At 50.1% G+C, this 19837-nt stretch overlaps 1 protein-coding gene across 10 annotated transcripts; it reads left to right on the top strand.

Annotated features, from left to right (window-relative positions):
* Positions 1–9564: 9564 nt before the first annotated feature.
* Positions 9565–19699, top strand: B9D2 (B9 domain containing 2). Of its 10 annotated transcripts, none has more exons than XM_074023693.1 (4): positions 9565–9664; positions 10173–10264; positions 16107–16232; positions 19364–19699. In XM_074023693.1, exons 2-4 carry the CDS (start codon positions 10177–10179, stop codon positions 19435–19437), a joined length of 288 nt encoding a protein of 95 aa, XP_073879794.1. In that variant the 5' UTR covers positions 9565–9664; positions 10173–10176; the 3' UTR covers positions 19438–19699. The 10 variants fall into 10 exon arrangements, with proteins under 10 accessions (XP_073879794.1, XP_015296648.3, XP_073879799.1 ...); XM_015441162.4 differs by having other exon boundaries at positions 19124–19699; XM_074023698.1 differs by having other exon boundaries at positions 9565–9760.
* The last annotated feature ends 138 nt before the right edge of the window (positions 19700–19837 follow it).

Below are 19837 nucleotides of genomic sequence, written 5' to 3'. Positions count from 1 at the left end.
CTCCAGCCTAAGGACAGAGCGAGACTCTGTCTCAAAAAAAAAAAAAAAAAGAAAAAAAGAAAAGAAAAGAAACATACCACATATTTTTCTTGTTTGTAGTTTGAATCCTGCCACATCAGTGTCGACACAACAAGGGCTGAGATTTGATCTTGTTTTTTTCACTACTGTGCCTCAGGGCCTAAAACAGTACCTGGCAGAAAGTGGGCCTTTATTACACATGTATGGGATGGGGGCATGAATTACCACCAGCCTCCAGCCTCAGTTTTTCACCAAATCATTGAGCTTTGGGTCCTCTTATCCCTCTAGGCCATCCTGGAGATTAATTCACTTCCAGTTAGAGCTCTCTGGCTGCTGTTAGCCTCGTACAGTCTAAGAGGCTACACCTCTTAGTGTTTGCCGTGGGTCTGGAATATTAAACATGAGATTCCAGCTGGGCACAGTGGCTCAAGCCTGTAATCCCAGCACTTTGGGAGGCCAAGGTGGGAGGATTACTTGAGCCCAAAAGTTCAAGACCAGCCAGCGCAACAAAGTGAGATTTTGTCTCTACAAAAAATAAAATCAGCTGGGTGTGGTGATGCATGCCTGTGGTCCAAGCTACTCGGGAAACTGAGATAGGAGGATTGGTTGAGCCCAGGAGGTAGAGGCTGCAGTGAGCCATGATTGTGCCACTGCACTCCAGCCTGGGCAACAAAGTGAAACCCAGTCTCAAAACTAAAAAGACAAACAAAAAATCACGAGATTCCAGCAAGGATTGTCAACAGAGACTGAAACTATTAATTTGATTTGATAAAGAACAGGATATTTATTTAGTCTCAAAGTATCTTCCCCTAGATTACTTATTATAACAAAAAAAAGTATTCATGGAGAAAATTGGCAAACATCACGTTAACCAGATGATACAAGTTAATATCACCATTAACAGGACAAATTGACCTTAGTTGCCTCTGACGTGAAGCAAAGAGGGAGACACATATCATTTCTTTGGTTTTCCTGCCAAAATGCATAACTTAAATCTAATAATAAGAAACATGAGACAAAGCCAAAATGAGGGACACTCTACAAAGGAGGTGGCCTATAACCTTCAAAACATCAATGTTATGAAAAAACAAAGTAATAATAATAATAACAATAAAATAAAGTGCTTGTCAGGTACAGTGGCTCGTGCCTGTAATCCCAGCACTTTGAGAGGCCGAAGCAGGAGGATTGCCTGAGCCCAGGATTTCCAGACAAGCCTGGGCAACAAAGTAAGATCGATCCCCATCTCTCCAAAACTTTTTTTTTTTTTTTGAAAGGAAGTCTCACTCTGTCGCCCAGACTGGAGTGCAGTGGCACGATGTCAGCTCACTACAAATTCTCCCAGGTTCAAGTGATTCTCCTCCCTCAGCCTCCGAGTAGCTGGGATTACAGGCACACACAACCACGCCCGACTAATATTTATATTTTTAGTAGAGACAGGTTTTCACCATGTTGCCCAGGCTGGTCTCGAACTCCTAGCCTCAAGTGATCCCCTCCTCTGACCCCTACTGCCTCAGCCTCCCAAAGTGCTGTGATTATAGGTGGGAGCCACTGAGCCCGCCCCGTCTCTCCAAAGCTTAAAAAAAAAAATTAGTCGAGCATGGTGGCACACACCTGTAGTCCTAGCTACTTGGGAGGCTGAGGTGGGAGGATCACTTGAGTCCAGGAGTGGCTATGATGGCCACTCCACTACAGTCTGAGTGACAGAGCAGGACTCCAAGTCAAAAAAAGGGGGGACAGGAAGGAAAAAAATCCTGTTGTATGCTATGACCTGGATGACCCTTGAGGACACTATACTAAGTGAAATAATCCTGTCATAAGACAAATACCGTAGGATTCCACTTACATGACGTACTTAGAGTAGTCACATTCAGAGAGATAGAGAATAGGATAGTGGCTGGGTGCGGTGGCTCACACGTGTAATCTCAGCACTTTGGGAGGCCGAGGCGAGCCGATCACAAGGGCAAGAGATCGAGATCATTCTGGCCAACAGGGTGAAACCCCATCTCTACTAAAAATACAAAAATTAGCTGGGCTTGCTGGTGCACGCCTGTAGTCCCAGCTACTTGGGAGGCTGAGGCAGGAGAATTGCTGAAACCCGGGAGGTGGAGATTGCAGTGAGCCAAGATTGTGCCACTGCACTCCAGCCTGGAGACAGAGCAAGAATCCATCTCAAAAAATGAAAGAAAAAAGAAGAGAGAAAAGAAGAAAGAAAGAAGGAAGGAAGGAAGGAAGGAAGGAAGGAAGGAAGGAAGGAAGGAAGGAAGGAAGGAAGGAAGGAAGGAAGGAAGGAAGGAAGGAGAAGGATGGAAGGAAGGAAGGAAGGAAGAAAAAGAAAGAAAGAAAATAGGATAGTGGGCTAGGCGCGGTGGTTCACACCTGTAATCCCAGTACTTTGGGAAGCCAACCAAGGTGGGCAGATCACCTGAGGTCAGGAGTTCGAAATCAGCCTGGCCAACATGGCAAAACTCTGTCTCTACTAAAAATACAAAAGTCAGCCGGGCATGGTGGCGCATGCCTGTAATCCCAGCTACTCGGGAGGCTGAGGCACAAGAATTGTTTGAACCCGGGAGGCAGAGGTTGTGGTGAGCTGAGATCTCACCACAACACTCTAGCCTGGGTGACACAGCGAGACCCTGTCTTAAAAAAGCAATAAAAAACAGGCTGGGCACGTTGGCTCATGCCTGTAATCCAGCACTTTGGGAGGCCAAGGCAGGCCGATCACCTGAGGTCAGGAGTTCGAGTACAGCCTGGCCAACATGGTGAAACCCTATCTCTACTAAAAATACAAAAATTAGCCAGGGGTGGTGACACATGCCTGTAATCTCAGCTACTTACGAGGCTGAGGCAGGAGAATCGCTTGAAGCCAGGAGGCAGAGGTTACAGTGAACAGAGATCACGTCGCTACACTACAGCCTGGGCAACAGAATGAGACTTCGTCTCAAAAAAATAAATACGCAGCCGGGCACAGTGGCTCACGCTTGTAATCCCAGCACTTTGGGAGGCCGAGGCGGGTAGATCTCAAGGTCAGGAGTTCGAGACCAGCCTGGCCAATATGGTGAAACCCCGTCTCTACTAAAAATATAAAAATTAGCTGGACGAGGTGGCATGCGCCTGTAGTCCCAGCTCTCAGGAGGCTGAAGCAGAAGAATTGTTTGAACCCGGAAGGCAGAGGTTGCAGTGAGCTGAGATGGAGCCACTGCACTCCAGCCTGGGCAATAGAGCAAGACTCCGTCTCAAAATAAATAAATAAATTAATTAATTAATTAAAAATAAATAAATAAATAAGCAGGGTACGGTGGCTCACACCTATAATCCCAGCACTTAGGGAGGCTGAAGCAGGCGGATCACCTGAGGTCAAGAGTTCGAGACCAGCCTGACCAACATGGAGAAACCCCGTCTCTACTAAAAATACAAAATTAGCCGGGCGTGGAGGAACATGCCTGTAATACCAGTTACTTGGGAAGCTGAGGCAGGAGAATTGCTTGAACCTGGGAGGCGGAGGTTGCGGTGAGCCGAGATCACGCCATTGCACTCCAGCATGGGCAAGAAGAGCGAAACTCCGTCTCAAAAAATAAATAAATAAAGTGAAATAAATAAACTGAAAGAAAATAGGATGGTGATTACCACGAGCTGGGGAAGAGGGGGGAATAGGGGAGTTGTTTTGTTTCAAAAATGTGTTTAGTTTGCAAAAATTTTAGTTTTGCAAGATGAAAATGGTTGTGGAAATTGGTTGCACAACAATTTAAATGTACTTAACACTATTGAACAATACAGTTTTAAACAGTTAAGATGGTAAATGTATATTTTACTACAATTAAAAGGCTTATTTTTTTATTTTTTTATTTTTTGAGACAGAGTCTCACTCTGTCACCCAGGCTGGAGTGCAATGATGCAGTCTCAGCTCACTGCAACCTCCACCTCCTGGGTTCAAGTGATTCTCGTGCCTCAGCCTCCCAAGTAGCTGGGACTACAGGCGCTCACCACCATGCTCAGCTGATTTTTTTTTGGTATTTTTAATAGAGACGGGGTTTCACCATGTTGACTAGGCTTCTCTCGAACTCCTGACTTCAAGTGATCCGCCTGCCTCGGCCTCCCAAAGTGCTGGGAATACAGGCGTGAGCCACTGCGCCCAGCCTGTTGGTTTTTTTTTTTTTTTTTAGAGGTGCCCTCTCACTTTGTTGCCCAGGCTGGAGTGCAGGGTGCCATCATAACTCACCACAGCCTGGACTTCCTGCACTCAAGTCATCCTCCCGCTTCAGCCTCCAAACTAGCCGAGATGGCCAGGCGCAGCCATACATGGTGAAACCCCATCTCTACTAAAAATACAAAAATTAGCTGGGCGTGGCAGCAGACACCTTCAATCCCAGTTATTTGGGAGGCCGAGGCAGGAGAATCACTTGAACCCAGGAGGCAGAGGTTGTGGTGAGGAGAGATGGCACCATTGCACTCCAGCCTGGGCAACAAGAGTGAAACTCTGTCTCAAAACAACAACAACAACAATAAAAAACAAAGTAGCTGGGACTGCCAGCTGTATGCCATACTTGGCTTAAAAGCATTTTGTTGGCCGGGAGCGGTGGCTCAAGCCTGTAATCCCAGCACTTTGGGAGGCCGAGACGGGCGGATCACGAGTTCAGGAGATCGAGACCATCCTGGCTAACACGGTGAAACCCCGTCTCTACTAAAATACAAAAAAAATTAGCCGGGCGAGGTGGCGGGCGCCTGTACTCCCAGCTACTCGGGAGGCTGAGGCAGGAGAATGGCGTGAACCCGGGAGGCGGGGCTTGCAGTGAGCTGAGATCCGGCCACTGCACTCCAGCCTGGGCAACAGAGCTAGACTCCATCTCAAAAAAAAAAAAAAAAGCATTTTGTTTTTGCGACAGGGTCTCACAGTTAGTTGCCCAGGCTGAAGTGCAGTGGCACAATCACAGCTCACTGTAGCCTCCAACTCTCAGCCTAAGCGATCCTCCCACCTCCCCCACCAGAGTAGCTGGGGCTACAGGGGCATGCCACCACACCCAGCTAATTTTTTGTAGTGATGGGGTTTCATCATGTTGTCCAGGCTGCTCTCAAACTCCTGGATTCAAGCAATCTGCCCGCCTTGGCCTCACAAAGTGCTGGGATTATAGGTGTGAGCCACTGTGCCCAGCCCCATATTCTATTGGTTAAAGGCAAATTACGAAAACTAGCCACACTGAAGTGAAGGAGAATTGGGCTCCACCTACTAAAAGGGGGCTGCCCAAGAATCTGTGGATATATATATACACACACATATATATACATATAAATACACACACATATACACATACACACACACACATACATATATATATATATTTTTTTTTGAGACGGAGTCTCGCTTTGTCGCCCAGGCTGGAGTGCAGTGGCGTGATCTCCGCTCTCTGCAAGCTCCGCCTCCTGGGTTCACACCATTCTCCTGCCTCAGCCTCCTGAATAGCTGGGACTACAGGTGCCTGCCACCATGCCCAGCTAATTTTTTGTATTTTTAGTAGAGACGAGGTTTCACCGTGTTAGCGAGGATGGTCTCGATCTCCTGACCTCGTGATCCGCCCGTCTCAGCCTCCCAAAGTGCTGGGATTACAGGCGTGAGCCACCGCGCCCGGCCTCTGTAGATATATTTTAAAACAGCTTCAGGCCGGGCATGGTGGCTCACGCCTGTAATCCCAGCACTTTGGGAGGCTGAGGCAGAAGAATTGCTTGAGCCCAGGAGGCAGAGGCTGCTGTGAGCCAAGATCCCACCACGGCACTCTGTCCTGACCCACAGAATGAGACTCTTTCTCAAAAAAACCCAAAAAACAACAAAAAAAAAGGTGACAGGTTTTCACTCTGTCACCCAGGCTGAAGTACCTTGGCATGATCACAGCTCACTGCAGCCTCAAACTCCTGGGCTCAAATGATCCTCCTGCGTCAGCCTCCTAGGTAGATGGGACTACAGGCATGTGTCACCACACCCTGCTATTTATTTATTTATTTTTCTAATTTTAAATGTTTTTGTAGAAATGGAGTCTCAATATGTTGCCCAGTCTGGTCCAGAACTCCTGGCCTCAAGTGATCCTATTGCTTTGGCCTCTCAATGTTTTGGGATTACAGACAGGCATGAACCACCAGGCCTGGCCAACTTCCGACAATGTGGTTAGATAATTCAAACTTAAAGCTGCTGGAACTTTAAATTATTCCAAGCCTTGAGAGGAATGTTGCTCTGTAGCCTGAGTCACGTAGCATGCAGTTACAACTTCTGCTTTTTCCTGTAAATGATTAAGAATGACCAAGCAGTGCCAGAGATAAGATCGCCTCAGAACATTACTCCTAGGCCGGGCGTTGTGGCCTCACATCTGTAACCCCAGCACTTTGGGAAGCAGAGGTGGGAGGATCACCTGAGCCCAGGAGTTTGAGACAAGCCTAGGCAACATGGTGAGACCACGTCTCTACAGAAAAATTTATTAAGAAATTAGCTGGTCATGGTGGCACACGCCTGTAGTCCCAGCTACTGGGGAGGCTTAGGTGGGAGGCTTGAGCCTGGGAGTTTGAGGCTGCAGTGAGCTGTGATTGTGCCACTGCACTCCAGCCTGGGTAACAGAGCAAGATCTTATCTCAAGAAAAAAGAAAGAAGAAAGAAAGAGTACTCTTCCTCACAGAATGTTAAAGCAATCTTCCCTGCAGCATAGCAAGATGTACTAATGAAATCGCTGTAACATATGTACTGGCCTTGTAGCCTGGAATAAACTCTATAGTTAATCATATTTTCTTTCCTTTTCTTGTTTTTTTTTCTTTTCTTTCTTATTTATTTGTTTGTTTGTTTTTGGTGAGGTGGAGATTTACTCTTGTTGCCCAGGCTGGAGTGCAATGGCGCAATCTCGGCTCACTGCATCCTCCGCCTCCCAGGTTCAAGCCATTCTCCTGCCTCAGTCTCCCGAGTAGCTGGGATTACAGGCATGTGCCACCACACCCAGTTAATTTTGTATTTTTAGTAGAGACGGGGTTTCACCGTGTTGCCCAGGCTGATCTCGAACTCCTGACCTCAGGTGATCCACCCGCCTCTGCCTCCCAAAGTGCTGAGATTACAGGCGTGAGCCACTGCGCCCGGACTTTTTTTTCTTTTTAGAGAGTAGAAGTCTTGCTCTGTCGCCCAGGCCGAAGTGCAGTGGTGTGATCTCGGCTCACTGCAACTACCGCCTCCCAGGTTCAAGTGATTCTTCTGCCTCAGCTTCCCAAGTAGCTGACACTACAGGCATGTGCCACCACACCCATCTAGTTTTGATATCTTTAGTAGAGACGGGGTTTCACTATATGTTGACCAGGCAGGTCTCGAACTCCTGACCTCAGGGTATCCACACGCCTTGGCCTCCCGAAGTGCTGGGATTACGGGCATGAACCACTGAATCCGGCCTCAATGATATTTTCTGAATCTCGTTATTTATGGTTGACAGTAATTTTTTTTTCTCTTATTTAACATGTATACATGGGAGCCTTCAGAATGAAGACCCCAGCTGGGAGCAGTGGCTCATGCCTGTAATCTCAGCACTTTGGGAGGCCAAGGTGAGTGGATCACCTGAGGTCAGGAGTTTGAGACCAGCCTGGCCAACATGGCGAAATCCTGTCTCTACTAAAAATACAAAATGGAGGCAGGAGGTACCTGCCAGGTTGTGGAGAGCCTTGTCATGCATGGTAAGACTTTGGCTTTTACCCTGAGTGAAATGGGGACCACTAGAGGGGTTTGAGCAGATGGGACCTGACTTAGGTGTTCACAGGGTTCCAGATGCATGTGGGCTGCAGACTAGGAGGGTTGGGAAAGGAGACCCCAGAGACAAGGTCCCTGTCATAGTCCAGGTGATAGATGAACTTGGACAGATGAAGGTGTTGGGCGACAAAGAGGTGAGAAGTGGATTTTAGGGTGCATTTCAAAAGTAGAGACAGTTAAGATTTCCTGATGGACAAAATGAGGGCTTGAGAAAAGAGAGAGCAAGGCTGGTGCCACCACTAGGGGACCAGAGGCCCCAAGAGCTGAAAGGTTAGAGCTGTCTTCCTCACCCACACAGCATCCAGAAAGATATAAAAAACCCATCTCTACTAAAATTACAAAATTAGCTGGGTGTGGTGGTGTGCGCCTGTAGTCCCAGCTACTTGGAAGGCTGAGGCAGGAAAATTGCTTGAACTGGGAGGCAGAGGTTGCAGTAAGCTGAGATCGCACCACTGCACTCCAGCCTGGGCGACAAGGCGAGGTTCCATCTCAAAAAAAAAAAAAACTAAACTAACAAAAATCCAAAATTATAAGGAGGGGGCAACATTTCAGTAGGATAACATTTATATTAAACAATTCACTGGAATATTTCACTAGTTGATATATGCATTATTTTGTTTTTTATTTTTGTAGAGATGGGGGTCTCACTATACTCGACCTTCTGGCCTCAACAGCTCTTCCCGCCTCAGCCTTCCAAAGGGCTGGGATTACAGTCATGAGCCTAGCCAAGGGTGGCTTTTAAATACTCGTGTCTATTGGCCTGGCTGGGTGGCTCAGGTCTGTAATCCCGGCAGTATGGGAGAGCAAACTGGGAGGCTAGCTAGAGCCCAGGAGGTCAAGACAAAGGCTGGGCAACACAGCAACACAGCAGGACTCCATCTCTTAAAAAAAAAAAGAATTAGCCAGCCGTGGTGGTGCATGTGTGTGATGCCAGCTACATGGGAGGCTGAGGTAGGAGGATCCCTTGAACCCAGGATTTCAGAGGCTGCAGTGAGCTGTGATCAAGCCACCGTACTCCAGCCTGGGTTACACAGTGCGACCCTTTTATGGAGTCTTGATGGGACCTGATGACTGGCTTGATGTGGGAAATGATGGCATCTATGATGGCATCCAGGGACATCTCCATTTCTTGATTGAGAAATCAATCAATAGAAAAGAGGATTTTCTGCAAATAAGGGGATCCCAGTTCCTCATTTCTCTTCGCTACCCCAACGGTTCCTTGCTCAGACTCAAGCAGTTTAACAGTGAACTTGGTAGTAGCTTGGTAGAAGTTGGGTAAGTCCAACTTCCTTCCTTGTCCTTGAAAAACCTAGGGGAACTCTAAAACGGAAGCAGAACCCACTCCCCAATTTCTCCACTCTCTGTGAATGAGGAGTGATTTTTTTTGCTTTGTTTTCCAGTTATGAGGTAGGGGATGTACATGAGGTCCTGGAAGGAATTCCTCCTTGGTCATAGTTCAGTCTCTGATTTGTGATCCCGGACCATAGAGAGCTCTTCGGTGGGGTCCTCACGCAGCACGGAGCAGTTACGGATTTGCTTTTTTTGGTAAAGAGGACATCTGGGAGAAACTGCACTCAAACTTCCTCAGCCACACTCAACATGGCAGCTTCCTAGCCACGGCCAAAATGGCGGAACCCTTTGCCGTAGCTGGAGAGACGCTATTTTCCCAAAATGGAGCGAGAGGAGGAAAATGTCCATCACAGTTTCACCCCGCCTCCCGGGGACGGCTAGCACCAATCAGTGGCGCGGAGGGCGAGTACAAAGCCAGGGGAGGAGCCTGCTGTTGCTCCAGCAACAACCACGGAACCCAAGGCGAGCGCGGACGCGGAATATCGCGGATTCCATTTCTCGCAGCCGGGAAGGTCCTGGGAAAGGCGCGAGCCAGGCCTGGTAGGCGCCCGCGGAGAAAAAAACGAGTCAACTCAACCCCATGAACTACAACCCCCGTTGCCGCTTTCGCCCCTCCTAACCGTTAAGTGCGCCAAGGTAGGAATAACGCATGCGCTGCGCTTGGAGGCGTGGCTAAGTCGGCCCGGAACTCAACGCATGCGCCTTATAGAGCTTGCTGGGTGAGGGAAGCGGGGTGGCTGACATGACGCGGAAGGCGGGTCTTTTCGCTCGTGGGCGGGGCTTTCCGCTGACCTGAACCCAAAGAAGGTATTTTAGACCTCGCAGAGTTAAATGCTGGTTCCCCAGACAAGGGTCCCCCCATTTTTTCCAGGCTTTCATGGGTTGGCAATTAGGATCTGTGGTCAAGACCTCAGCCTCAGGGGTGTGAGGAAGCTAGCTTGGAATCCTAGTACTACCCTTTACTTGCTGGGCCTCAGTTTCCCCTCCTGTCAAATGGAGATAATATACTTACCTCACAGGGTTGTGATTATATTTTTTCCCATCCCAGGGCCATGGCTGAGGTGCACGTGATCGGGCAGATCATGGGGGCCAGCGGTTTCTCGGAAAGTAGCCTGTTCTGCAAGTGGGGCATTCACACAGGTATTCCCCCAGGCCTGGTTAATTTCCACACCAAGACCCCTAGCCTAGAGGCTGCATGCTCCTTCCTCGACCTGTTAACGCAGCGCCTTAACCTCATCTTCCATCAGCTCTCTGTACTCCAGGCTTAGCCCACACCCTGTCCACGTGAGTCTCAAGCTCCCATCTGTTTTTTCGTTTGTGCAGGGGCTACGGACAGGGTCTCTCTCTGTCGCCCAGGCTGGAGTAAGGTGGTGTGATCATAGCTCACTGCAGCCTCGAACTCTTGGGCTCTAGTGATCCTCCCACCTCAGCCTCCTGAGAAGCTGGGCCTACAGGCACGCACCACCAAGTGTGGCTAATTTTTAAACTTTTTGTAGAGACAGGGTCTCGCTATGTTGCCCAGGCTGGTCTCAAACTCCTGGGCTCAAGCAGTCCATCCGCTTCAGCCTCTCAAAGTGCTTGGATTAAAAACATGAGCCACCACATCCCAGGAAAGTAATTTTGTTCATGCTTCCCCAACTGAGGCCCTGTAGAGTCATGGTATAGTGTAATGGTTAGGGCCATGGGCTGCCAGATCTGGATTTAAATACTAACTCTCCCTTCTATTAATTGGAGACCTTTGGACTTGACCTCTCTGAGCCTCAGTTTCCTTGTCTGAAAGTGAAGCTAATAGCAGCCAAGAAGCAGCACAGGTTTGAGGTTAAGAGCACAGACTGCCTGGGTTCAAAACTAGTTATTGCTTGTTAATGCACCCTTGGGCTGATTATGTGACCTTGGGCACTTCTCTTCACCTCGACTTCTCTGTTTGTACAATGAGAGTAATAGAAATATTTACCTGTTGAAGTTGTCATGAGTACTAAACAAATATCAACAGCACTTAGAATAGGAATAGGGCTGGAATATGAAGTTCCCATTCAGTGTTTGCCTGGCTCATACAAGACTTTGATGGGGTCTTGTTTGTAAAGCCTGGGGTATGTTGTTGCCTGGCACAGATAAATGTCCATGAAACAGATGTGGCCATTGGGCATTATCATGTCTTCAGGCCTGAGTCTTAGTCCCTTTTTTTTTTTTTTGAGATGGAGTCTCTCTCTGTTGCCCAGACTGGAGTGCAGTGGCGCAATCTTGGCTCACTTCAAGCTCTACCTCCCAGGTTCACGCCATTCTCCTGCCTCAGGCTCCCATGTAGCTGGGACTATAGGCACCCGCCACCATGCCCGGCTAGTTTTTTTTGTATTTTTAGTAGACAGGATTTCACTGTGTTAGCCAGGATAGTCTCGATCTTCTGATCTCGTGATCCACCTGTCTCGCCCTCCCAAAGTGCTGGGAGTACAGGCGTGAGCCACCGCGCCTGGCCGTTTTTTTTTTTTTTGAGACAGAGTCTCACTCTGTCGCCAGGCTGGAGTGCAGTGGCACAATCTCGGCTTACTGCAATCTCTGCCTCCTGGGTTCAAGTGATTCTCCTGCCTCAGCCTCCCGAGTAGCTGGGATTACAGGTGTCCACCACCACACCCAGCTAATTTGTGTATTTTTAGTAGAGATGGTGTTTCATCATGTTGGCCAGGCTGGTCTCGAACTCCTGGCCTTAAGTGATCCGCCCGCCTAGATCTCCCAAAGTGCTGGGAGTACAGGTGTGAGCCACTGCCCCTGGCCTCTGGTCCTTTTTGATTCTACAGGTAAGTGAGGTAGAAGTTGAGATTCCCAGGAAATCAGGACCCTCCAGTTGATGGAAGAGAGGCAGACTCTGGAGTCAGACTTGGTTTCCAGGTTCCACCCCACCACTCACCTTCTCTGTGACCCTGGGCAGATGCCATCCCCTCTTAGAACCTCAGTTTCCTCATCTGTTCTTCATAGGGCTTTTGGGAAATCTTGCTTTTAAGCAGCCTGACTGAGGGCCTGGTGCTTCCCTCACTCAGCCCAGAAGGGAGTAATGACTAACCTGATTTTTATTACTTCAGGGAGTTGCTGGGGGTGTTGACCCAGCCAAGAATACTGAGGCAGTTGGATGAACGGCTTGGGCTCTGTAGTTAGAGCTGAGTCTGAATCCAGTTCCATGATGGGACCTTGGTCTGCTATAGTCACAGCTATGTCACCAGCATGGAAAACAGTGCTTGGCACACAGCAGGTGCTCAATAAATGTTCATGAACTTACCTTTTCAGAGCCTGTTTCTTTACCTGTTAAATGGGGATTATATTAGCTCCCAACTCCTAGGATCACTAATTTGTCCAAGAAACATTTATTGAGCACCTTCTGTATACCAAGAGCTGGGTTTGTGGTCTTGGAGATCCAGCAGTGTGCAAGGTCCCTGTTTTCCTGGGCCATACGGTAGGGGAGACAGAAAATAAATAAGCAGGCCAGGCACGGTGGCTCATGCCTGTAATCCCAGCACTTTGGGAGGCTGAGAAAGGCAGATCACCTGAGGTCAGGAGTTTGAGACCAGCCTGGCTAACATGGTGAAACCCCATTTCTACTAAAAATACAAAGAATTAGCTGGGCATGGTGGCATGTGCCTGTAATCCCAGCTACTTGGGAGGCTGGGGCAGGAGAATCACTTGAACCCGGGAGGTGGAAGTTGCAGTGAGCCGAGATGGTGCCGTTGCACTCCAGCTTGGGCAACAGGAGCAAAACTCTGTCTCAGAAAAAAAAAAAAAAAGAAAAGAAAAGAAACAGATCAACGAGTGCAGTTGGGTGTGGTGACTCACCCCTGTAATGCCAGCACTTTGGGAGACTGGAGCAGGAGGATCACTTGAGCCCAGGAGTTTGAGACCAGCCTGGGCAGCATAGTGAGACCCCCGTCTCTACAAAGAAATCACAAATTAGCAGAGCATAGTGATGTGTGCCTGTGGTTCCAACTACTCGGGAGGTTGAGGTGGGAGGATTGCTTGATCCTGGGAGGTTGATTGCAGTGAGCTGTGATTGTGCCACTGCACTCCAGCCTGGGTGACAGAGGGAGATCTTGTCTCCTCCTCCTCAAAAAAAAAAAAAAGAAAGCAGCACCGTGATTACAGACAGTGGTAAGTGCTAGGATGAAAAGAAAAGATGTGACAGAAACTAGTGTTTGGAGAAGAGGGTCAGGGAGAACCCCTCTGTGGAAGTGGCACTTGAGCTGGGCCCTGAAGGATGAAAACAAAAGCTAGGGATGGGGACATCCAGGAGCAGAGCTTTCTAGGCAGAGGGAACAGCCAGTGCAAAGGCCCTGAGGTGGGAAGACAGAAGTGGGACAGTGAGGCCAGAGGGTGATGAGGGATGGGGAGAGTGATGGGAGATGAACTCAGGGACGGGAGCAAGAGCCAGGCCATGTGGGCCATGGTGGAGAGTGTAAACTGGGGAGTGAGGAGGGAATTAAGAGTCCTAGAGGGTGAATTAAATGAATGCATTGCCTAAAGTGCTTAGCATAGCATCTGGGATTTAGTAAGTACTCGGTGTATTTTCTTATTTTTTTCTGAGATGGAGTTTCACTCTTGTTGCCCACACTGGAGTGCAATGGGAACATCTTGGTTCACTGCAACCTCCGCCTCCTGGGTTCAAGCGATTCTCCTGCCTCAGCCTCTTGAGTAGCTAGGACTACGGGCGTGCGCCACCATGCCCAGCTAATTTTTGTTATTTTTTTTAGTAGAGACAGAGTTTCAGAATGTTGGCCAGGATGGTCTCGATCTCTTGACCTCATGATCTGCCTGCCTCGGCCTCCCAAAGTGCTGGGATTACAGGCATGAGCCACCACACCCGGCCATACTCAGTACAATTTCTTTCTTTCTTTGATTTTTTTTTTTTTTTTTTTGAGACAGGGGCTCACTCTGTCGCTGAGGCTGGAGTGCAGTGGCACAATCATGGCTCACTGCAGCCTCAACTTCCCTGGGCTCAGGTGATCCTCCCACGTTGGCCTCCTAAGTAGCTGGTACTACAGGCATGAGCCACCATACCTGGCTAATTTTTATATTCTTTGCTTGGCTTGGTTTGGCTTGGGTTTTTGTTTGTTTGTTAGTTAGTTTTTGAGACAGAGTCTTTCTCTGTTGCCCAGGCTGGAGTGCAGTGGTGCGATCTCAGCTCACTGCAACCTCCACCTCCTGGATTCAAGCGATTCTCCTACCTCAGCGCCCCGAGTAGCTGGGATTATAGGCGTGCGCCACCATACCTGGGGCTAATTTGTGTGTGTGTGTGTGTGTGTGTGTGTGTGTGTGTGTGTGTGTTTTTAGTAGAGATGGAGTTTCGCCATTTTGGCCAGGCTGGTCTCGAACCCCTGACCTCAAGTGATCCACCTGCCCTGGCTTCCCAAAGTACTGGGATTACAGGCATGAGCCACTGCACCCATCCTAATTTTTTTTTTTTTTTTTTTTTTTTTTTTTTTGAGACGGAGTCTCGCTCTGTCGCCCAGGCTGGAGTGCAGTGGCGCAATCTCGGCTCACTGCAAGCTCCGCCTCCCGGGTTCACGCCATTCTCCTGCCTCAGCCTCCCGAGTAGCTGGGACTACAGGCGCCCACAACCGCGCCCGGCTAATTTTTTGTATTTTTAGTAGAGACGGGGTTTCACCGTGGTCTCGATCTCCTGACCTTGTGATCCGCCCGCCTCGGCCTCCCAAAGCGCTGGGATTACAGGCGTGAGCCACCGCGCCCGGCCTAATTTTTGTATTTTCAGTAGAGACAGGGTTTCGCCATGTTGGCCAGGCTGGTGTCAAACTCCTGACCTCAGGTGATCTGCCCGCCTCAACCTCCCAAAGTGCTGGGATTACAGGCGTGAGTCACTGCACCCGGCTTGTTTGTTCATTTTTTGAGATGGAATCTTACTGTGTCACACCAGCTGGAGTGCAATGGTGCAATCTCGGCTCACTGCAACTTTTCCCTCCCAGATTCAAGCAATTCTCATGCCTCAGCCTCCTGAGTACCTGGGATTACCGGCACCTGCCACCACTCCAGACTAATTTTTGTATTTTTAGTAGAGACGAGGTTTTGCCATGTTGGCCAGACTGGTCTTGAACTCCTGACCTTAGGTGATCCGCCCGCCTCAGCCTCCTAAAGTGCTGGGATTACAGGCATGAGCCACCATGCTCACCGTGCTCAGCCTTAATTTGTATATTATTTGTTTTGCCATGTTGGCCAGGCTGGTCTTGAACTCCTGGACTCAAACGATCTGCCTGCCTTGGCCTCCAAAGTGCTGGGATTACAGGTGTGAGCCACTGTGTCTGACCACTCAGTGCATTTTAGCTATCATTATCACAGTAGGATCGAAATTGTTATGTGTGTTTCAGGATGTGCTCCTGGAGGGTACCCTTGACCTCCTCTTAATCCTTGGACTAGGCTTGTAAATGTGGGGTGTGAATAGTAATAAAATGATATTGAAGACTTACCCGTGCTCACTATGCTCATTATCCATTCATGGATTAATGGGTTAATGGATTAGTGGGTTATCACGGGAGAGGAACTGATGGCCTTATAAAATGAGAGAGAGATGTGAGTGGCATGTTAGCACACTAGCCTTGGGACTCTTCAGAGAGTTCCCCCAGCAAGAAGGCTCTTACCAGATGGGGCCCCTCCACCTTGGTCAGTCTCCCTTAACTGTGAGATAGAAATTCCTTTTCTTTGTAAATTACCCAGTTTCGAATATTAAGAGTAACAGAAAACAAATGAAGACAATGGGGAATGCATTATTAGCCCTTTTTATAGATGGGGAGACCAAGTCATAGATGACTTGCCCAAGGTTGCAGAGGCAGGAAGAGGTAGTGCCAGGATTTGAACCCAGATACTTGGTTCCAGAGTCCACGCTTCATAACCCCTACCAGTAGATGCCACAGAGCAACAGTCCTATAGCCACAGTGGCATTCCCTTCCCAGTGGCTGCCTCCCACCCCTCTATGTCCCCGCTGTCACTGCAGGGGCGGCGTGGAAGCTCCTGTCAGGCGTGCGGGAGGGCCAAACGCAGGTGGACACCCCCCAGATAGGGGACATGGCCTACTGGTCCCACCCCATCGATCTGCACTTCGCCACCAAAGGTCTTCAAGGTGGGTACCACACCTGGTCCCGGGGCCAGGCTGAGGGGAGGGGACGAGTAGCCTCTGAGGCCCCTCGGTCTGGGAACACCAAGACCTGTCCCTGCTCCCCATACCACGTGGGTCCCTTTTGCAGCAAGTCTGGCCCTGGAGAGGCTGAGCTAAGACTTTCCCAGGCCTGCTCAATAGGCGATCCCAAGTTTGTAGGATTAGGGCAGAGTCCAGGGTGGAGCGGGAGATGGGAAGGTGGGGGTCAGGGTGGGAGGGAAGGTGGCATTCAAGTAAAGAGACAAACCGAGAGTTTCCAATAAAGAGGAAGCCGGGAGGCAGGGTCTGAGAGAGGCAAGGGCTGTTTCTCCAGGAAGGGGCTCCTCGGCTTGAAAGTAGAGCCACTGCTCAAAGGGGAAATCAGTACTGGGGGAGGAGCGGCATCAGAAAACCTTTTGGTAGGAAATGTGGGTTCCTGAAGATGAGTCGATTCTGAGAAATTGCCTAGGTAAATGTGCCGTATATTTCACCAATATAAAGAATGTTTACCTGGTGCCTGCCCTGTGTCCAGCCTGTGTTGGGTGATGCCAGGGAGACACTGGGGATCAAGGCAGTGCCCCTTAGCCTTCTCCTCACAGAGTTCACCATCCTATGGAGGGGACACGCCTCTCTCCAGACAGTGGCACCTGAGTGGGCAGGACTAAGATAGGCAATTTGGAGAGGCCGTGGGAGCCCACAGGAAGTGCCTGACTCTGTCAGGGAGGTCACAGAGGGCTTCCTGGAGGAGGGGGCTTCTGCGCTTTGCTGTGAAGGGCCAGTGGAAGCTAATAAGGCAGAGGGATAGAAGAAGGTTCTAGGCAGAGGGAGCTACATGTGGAAGACTCAAAGGGGAGAGTGAACCAAGGGTGTCTAGCGCACTGAGGGAGAGCGGGACGGCAGCAGGGAAAGGTAGCAGGGGACAGTTCATGCAGGACCTCGAGTGCCAGGCTGAGGAGCTGAGGCCATCTCCTGAAGGCACTTGGGAGCCAGAGCAGGTGATGGACAAGTGAGATTTCACTTTTTTTTTTTTTTTTTTTTGAGACAGTGTTGCTCTGTTACCCAGGCTGGAATGCAGTGGCAAGATCTCAGCTCACTGCAACCTCCGCCTCCTGGGTTCAAGCAATTCTCCTGCCCCAGCGTCATGAGTAGCTGGGACTACAGCTGTGTTTTACCATACCTGGCTAATTTTTGCCTTTTTTTTTTTTTTTCTTTTAAGTAGAGATGGCATTTCACCATGGTGGTCAGGCTGCTCTCGAACTCCTGACCTCAGGTGATCCGCCTGCCTCGGCCTCCCAAAGTGCTGGGATTATCGGTGTGAGCCACCGCGCCTGGCCGAGATTTCACTCTTAAATAATCTTTCTGTCCTTTAAGCTGGAGCTGGGGAAAGAAAAACTTTCCGGTGCTGTGCGGGTGAGGTGGGCAGCTCTAATCTTTCAGCTCTTGGGGCCTCCGGTTCCCCAGTGGTGGCACCAGCCTTGCTCTCTCTTTTCTCAAGCCCCCATTTTGTCCATTAGGAAATCTTACTGCCTCTACTTTTGAAATACACCCTAAATCCCACTTCTCACCCTTTTCTCACCCAGCATCTTGATCTGTCCAAGTTCATCTCTCACCTGGACTATGACAGTAATCTTTTCTCTGGGGCCCCCTTCCCCAACCCCCGCTAATCTGCACCCCACATGCAGCTGGAACCCTGTGAACACCTAAGGTCCTGTCTCCGCTCTGCTCAGAACCCTCCAGTCGTCCCCATCTCACTCAGGGTAAAAGCCAAAGTCTTAGCATGCATCACAAGGCTCTCCGCAACCTGGCTGGCACCTCCTTCCCTTCTCCTCACCTCATTCTGCTCTAGCCATGCTATCCCCACCAGGCACACTCTGTCGGGGCTCCGGCCATGCCGTCCCCACCAGACACTCCCCTCTCAGGGCCCTGGCACTTGCTGTTCCCTCTGGCTGGGAACACTCTTCCTCTAGATGGCCACATGGCCTACTCCCTTCCTTCCTTTTAGCATTTGCTTAAATGTCACCTTCTTAGTGAAGCTTCCTTGATCCCCTTCTACAGCCATATCCCCACCCTCACCCTACCCAGCTCTGTTTTTCTCCACAGCAATTACCACCATCCGATCTAACCTATAATTTGCTTATTTACTACATTTGTTGTCTAGGATATCAGCTTCACGGGGGCAGGAATTTTTGTCTGCCATCCATGTTCATGTCCGCCGTGTCCCCAGCTAGCTAGAACAGGGCCTGGCACAGGGGAAGGGGTCAGCATGAGATGAGATGAGATGGAGCTGGATCTCCAAGGGTTTTGACTACTAGACTGAGGAGCTGAACTGTGTTCTGAGGACATGGGCAAAGCTATGGAAGGAAAGATGTTTCCAGATGCCAGGTGGAAGGTGGATTAGAGAGGGGCAAGAAAGAAGGCCCTGGGCCCAAAGAGAGCAGGGCAGGAACATGAGGAGGGAAGGCAAGAGGTGACCCTGACAAGACCCACGATGGTTACCTGGGGACTGGAGGAGCAATGGGCTGCCCTGACATGGGGTCATGGAGGAGGATAACACAGAGAGGAAATTCAGCAGAGGTCTGATTAGAAGGGCCTTGAATGTTGAAGAGGTTGGACTTTATAGTGAGGGCACTGGGGAGCTATGGAAGGATCCTTAGCAGGGGAGTAACATGGATTTGGAAAGATCTCTGGCAGTTGTGTGGGGATAGATGAGAAGATGGGAGTCTAGAAAGGAGGCTGGGTTGGAAACCCTGGGACAGAAACCCAGAAAGGAAAGGACTGGGCCTGGGGTCTCCGGTGAGTATCAGGGAGGGGGGAATCAGGAGCAGGAGTCTGGTCACCACCCATCCCTCCTTTCCCCTCTCCCTGCTTTCCTGCAGGCTGGCCCCGGCTCCATTTCCAGGTGTGGTCCCAGGACAGCTTTGGCCGCTGCCAGCTTGCAGGCTATGGATTTTGCCATGTGCCCAGCAGCCCGGGCACACACCAGCTGGCCTGCCCCACCTGGCGGCCCCTGGGCAGTTGGCGAGAGCAGCTGGCACGGGCTTTCGTGGGTGGTGGGCCACAGCTGCTGCATGGGGACGCCATCTACAGTGGGGCCGACCGCTATCGCCTGCACACAGCTGCTGGTGGCACCGTGCACCTGGAGATCAGCCTGCTGCTCCGCAACTTCGACCGCTATGGCGTTGAGTGCTGAGGGACCCTGTCTCCAACGCCACCACCATCCACACCCTGGACACCCAGTGAGGCACAGTGGTCAGGAGCACGGACTCTGGAGACCATCAGAGCTGGACCCCAGCTAAGGACTCCTGTCCTTGCTAGGACCTCTGGGTCCCTCTGGGCCCAGTTTCCCTATCTGTAAATTGGGGAGAGTAAATGTATGGGGTCGCAGGATGTTGGATGACAAGAGGCTGCTTAGCCACATGGGAGGTGCTCAGTAAAGGAGAGCAATTCTTACAGGTGTCTGCCTCCTGACCCTTCCATCCCTCAGGTGTCCTGTTGCCCCCTCCTCCCACTGACACCCTCCGGATGCCCCCATCTTGACAGACCCTCTTCCCCTACCCTGTGTCCCAGCCTCACACTGTCCTCCCGTTCTG

Source organism: Macaca fascicularis, chromosome 19 (assembly GCF_037993035.2).
Source record: "Macaca fascicularis isolate 582-1 chromosome 19, T2T-MFA8v1.1".
NCBI lineage: Eukaryota > Metazoa > Chordata > Mammalia > Primates > Cercopithecidae > Macaca > Macaca fascicularis.
Note: the sequence above shows the minus strand (reverse complement) of the source record. Positions and strands in the feature narration are given on the sequence as shown.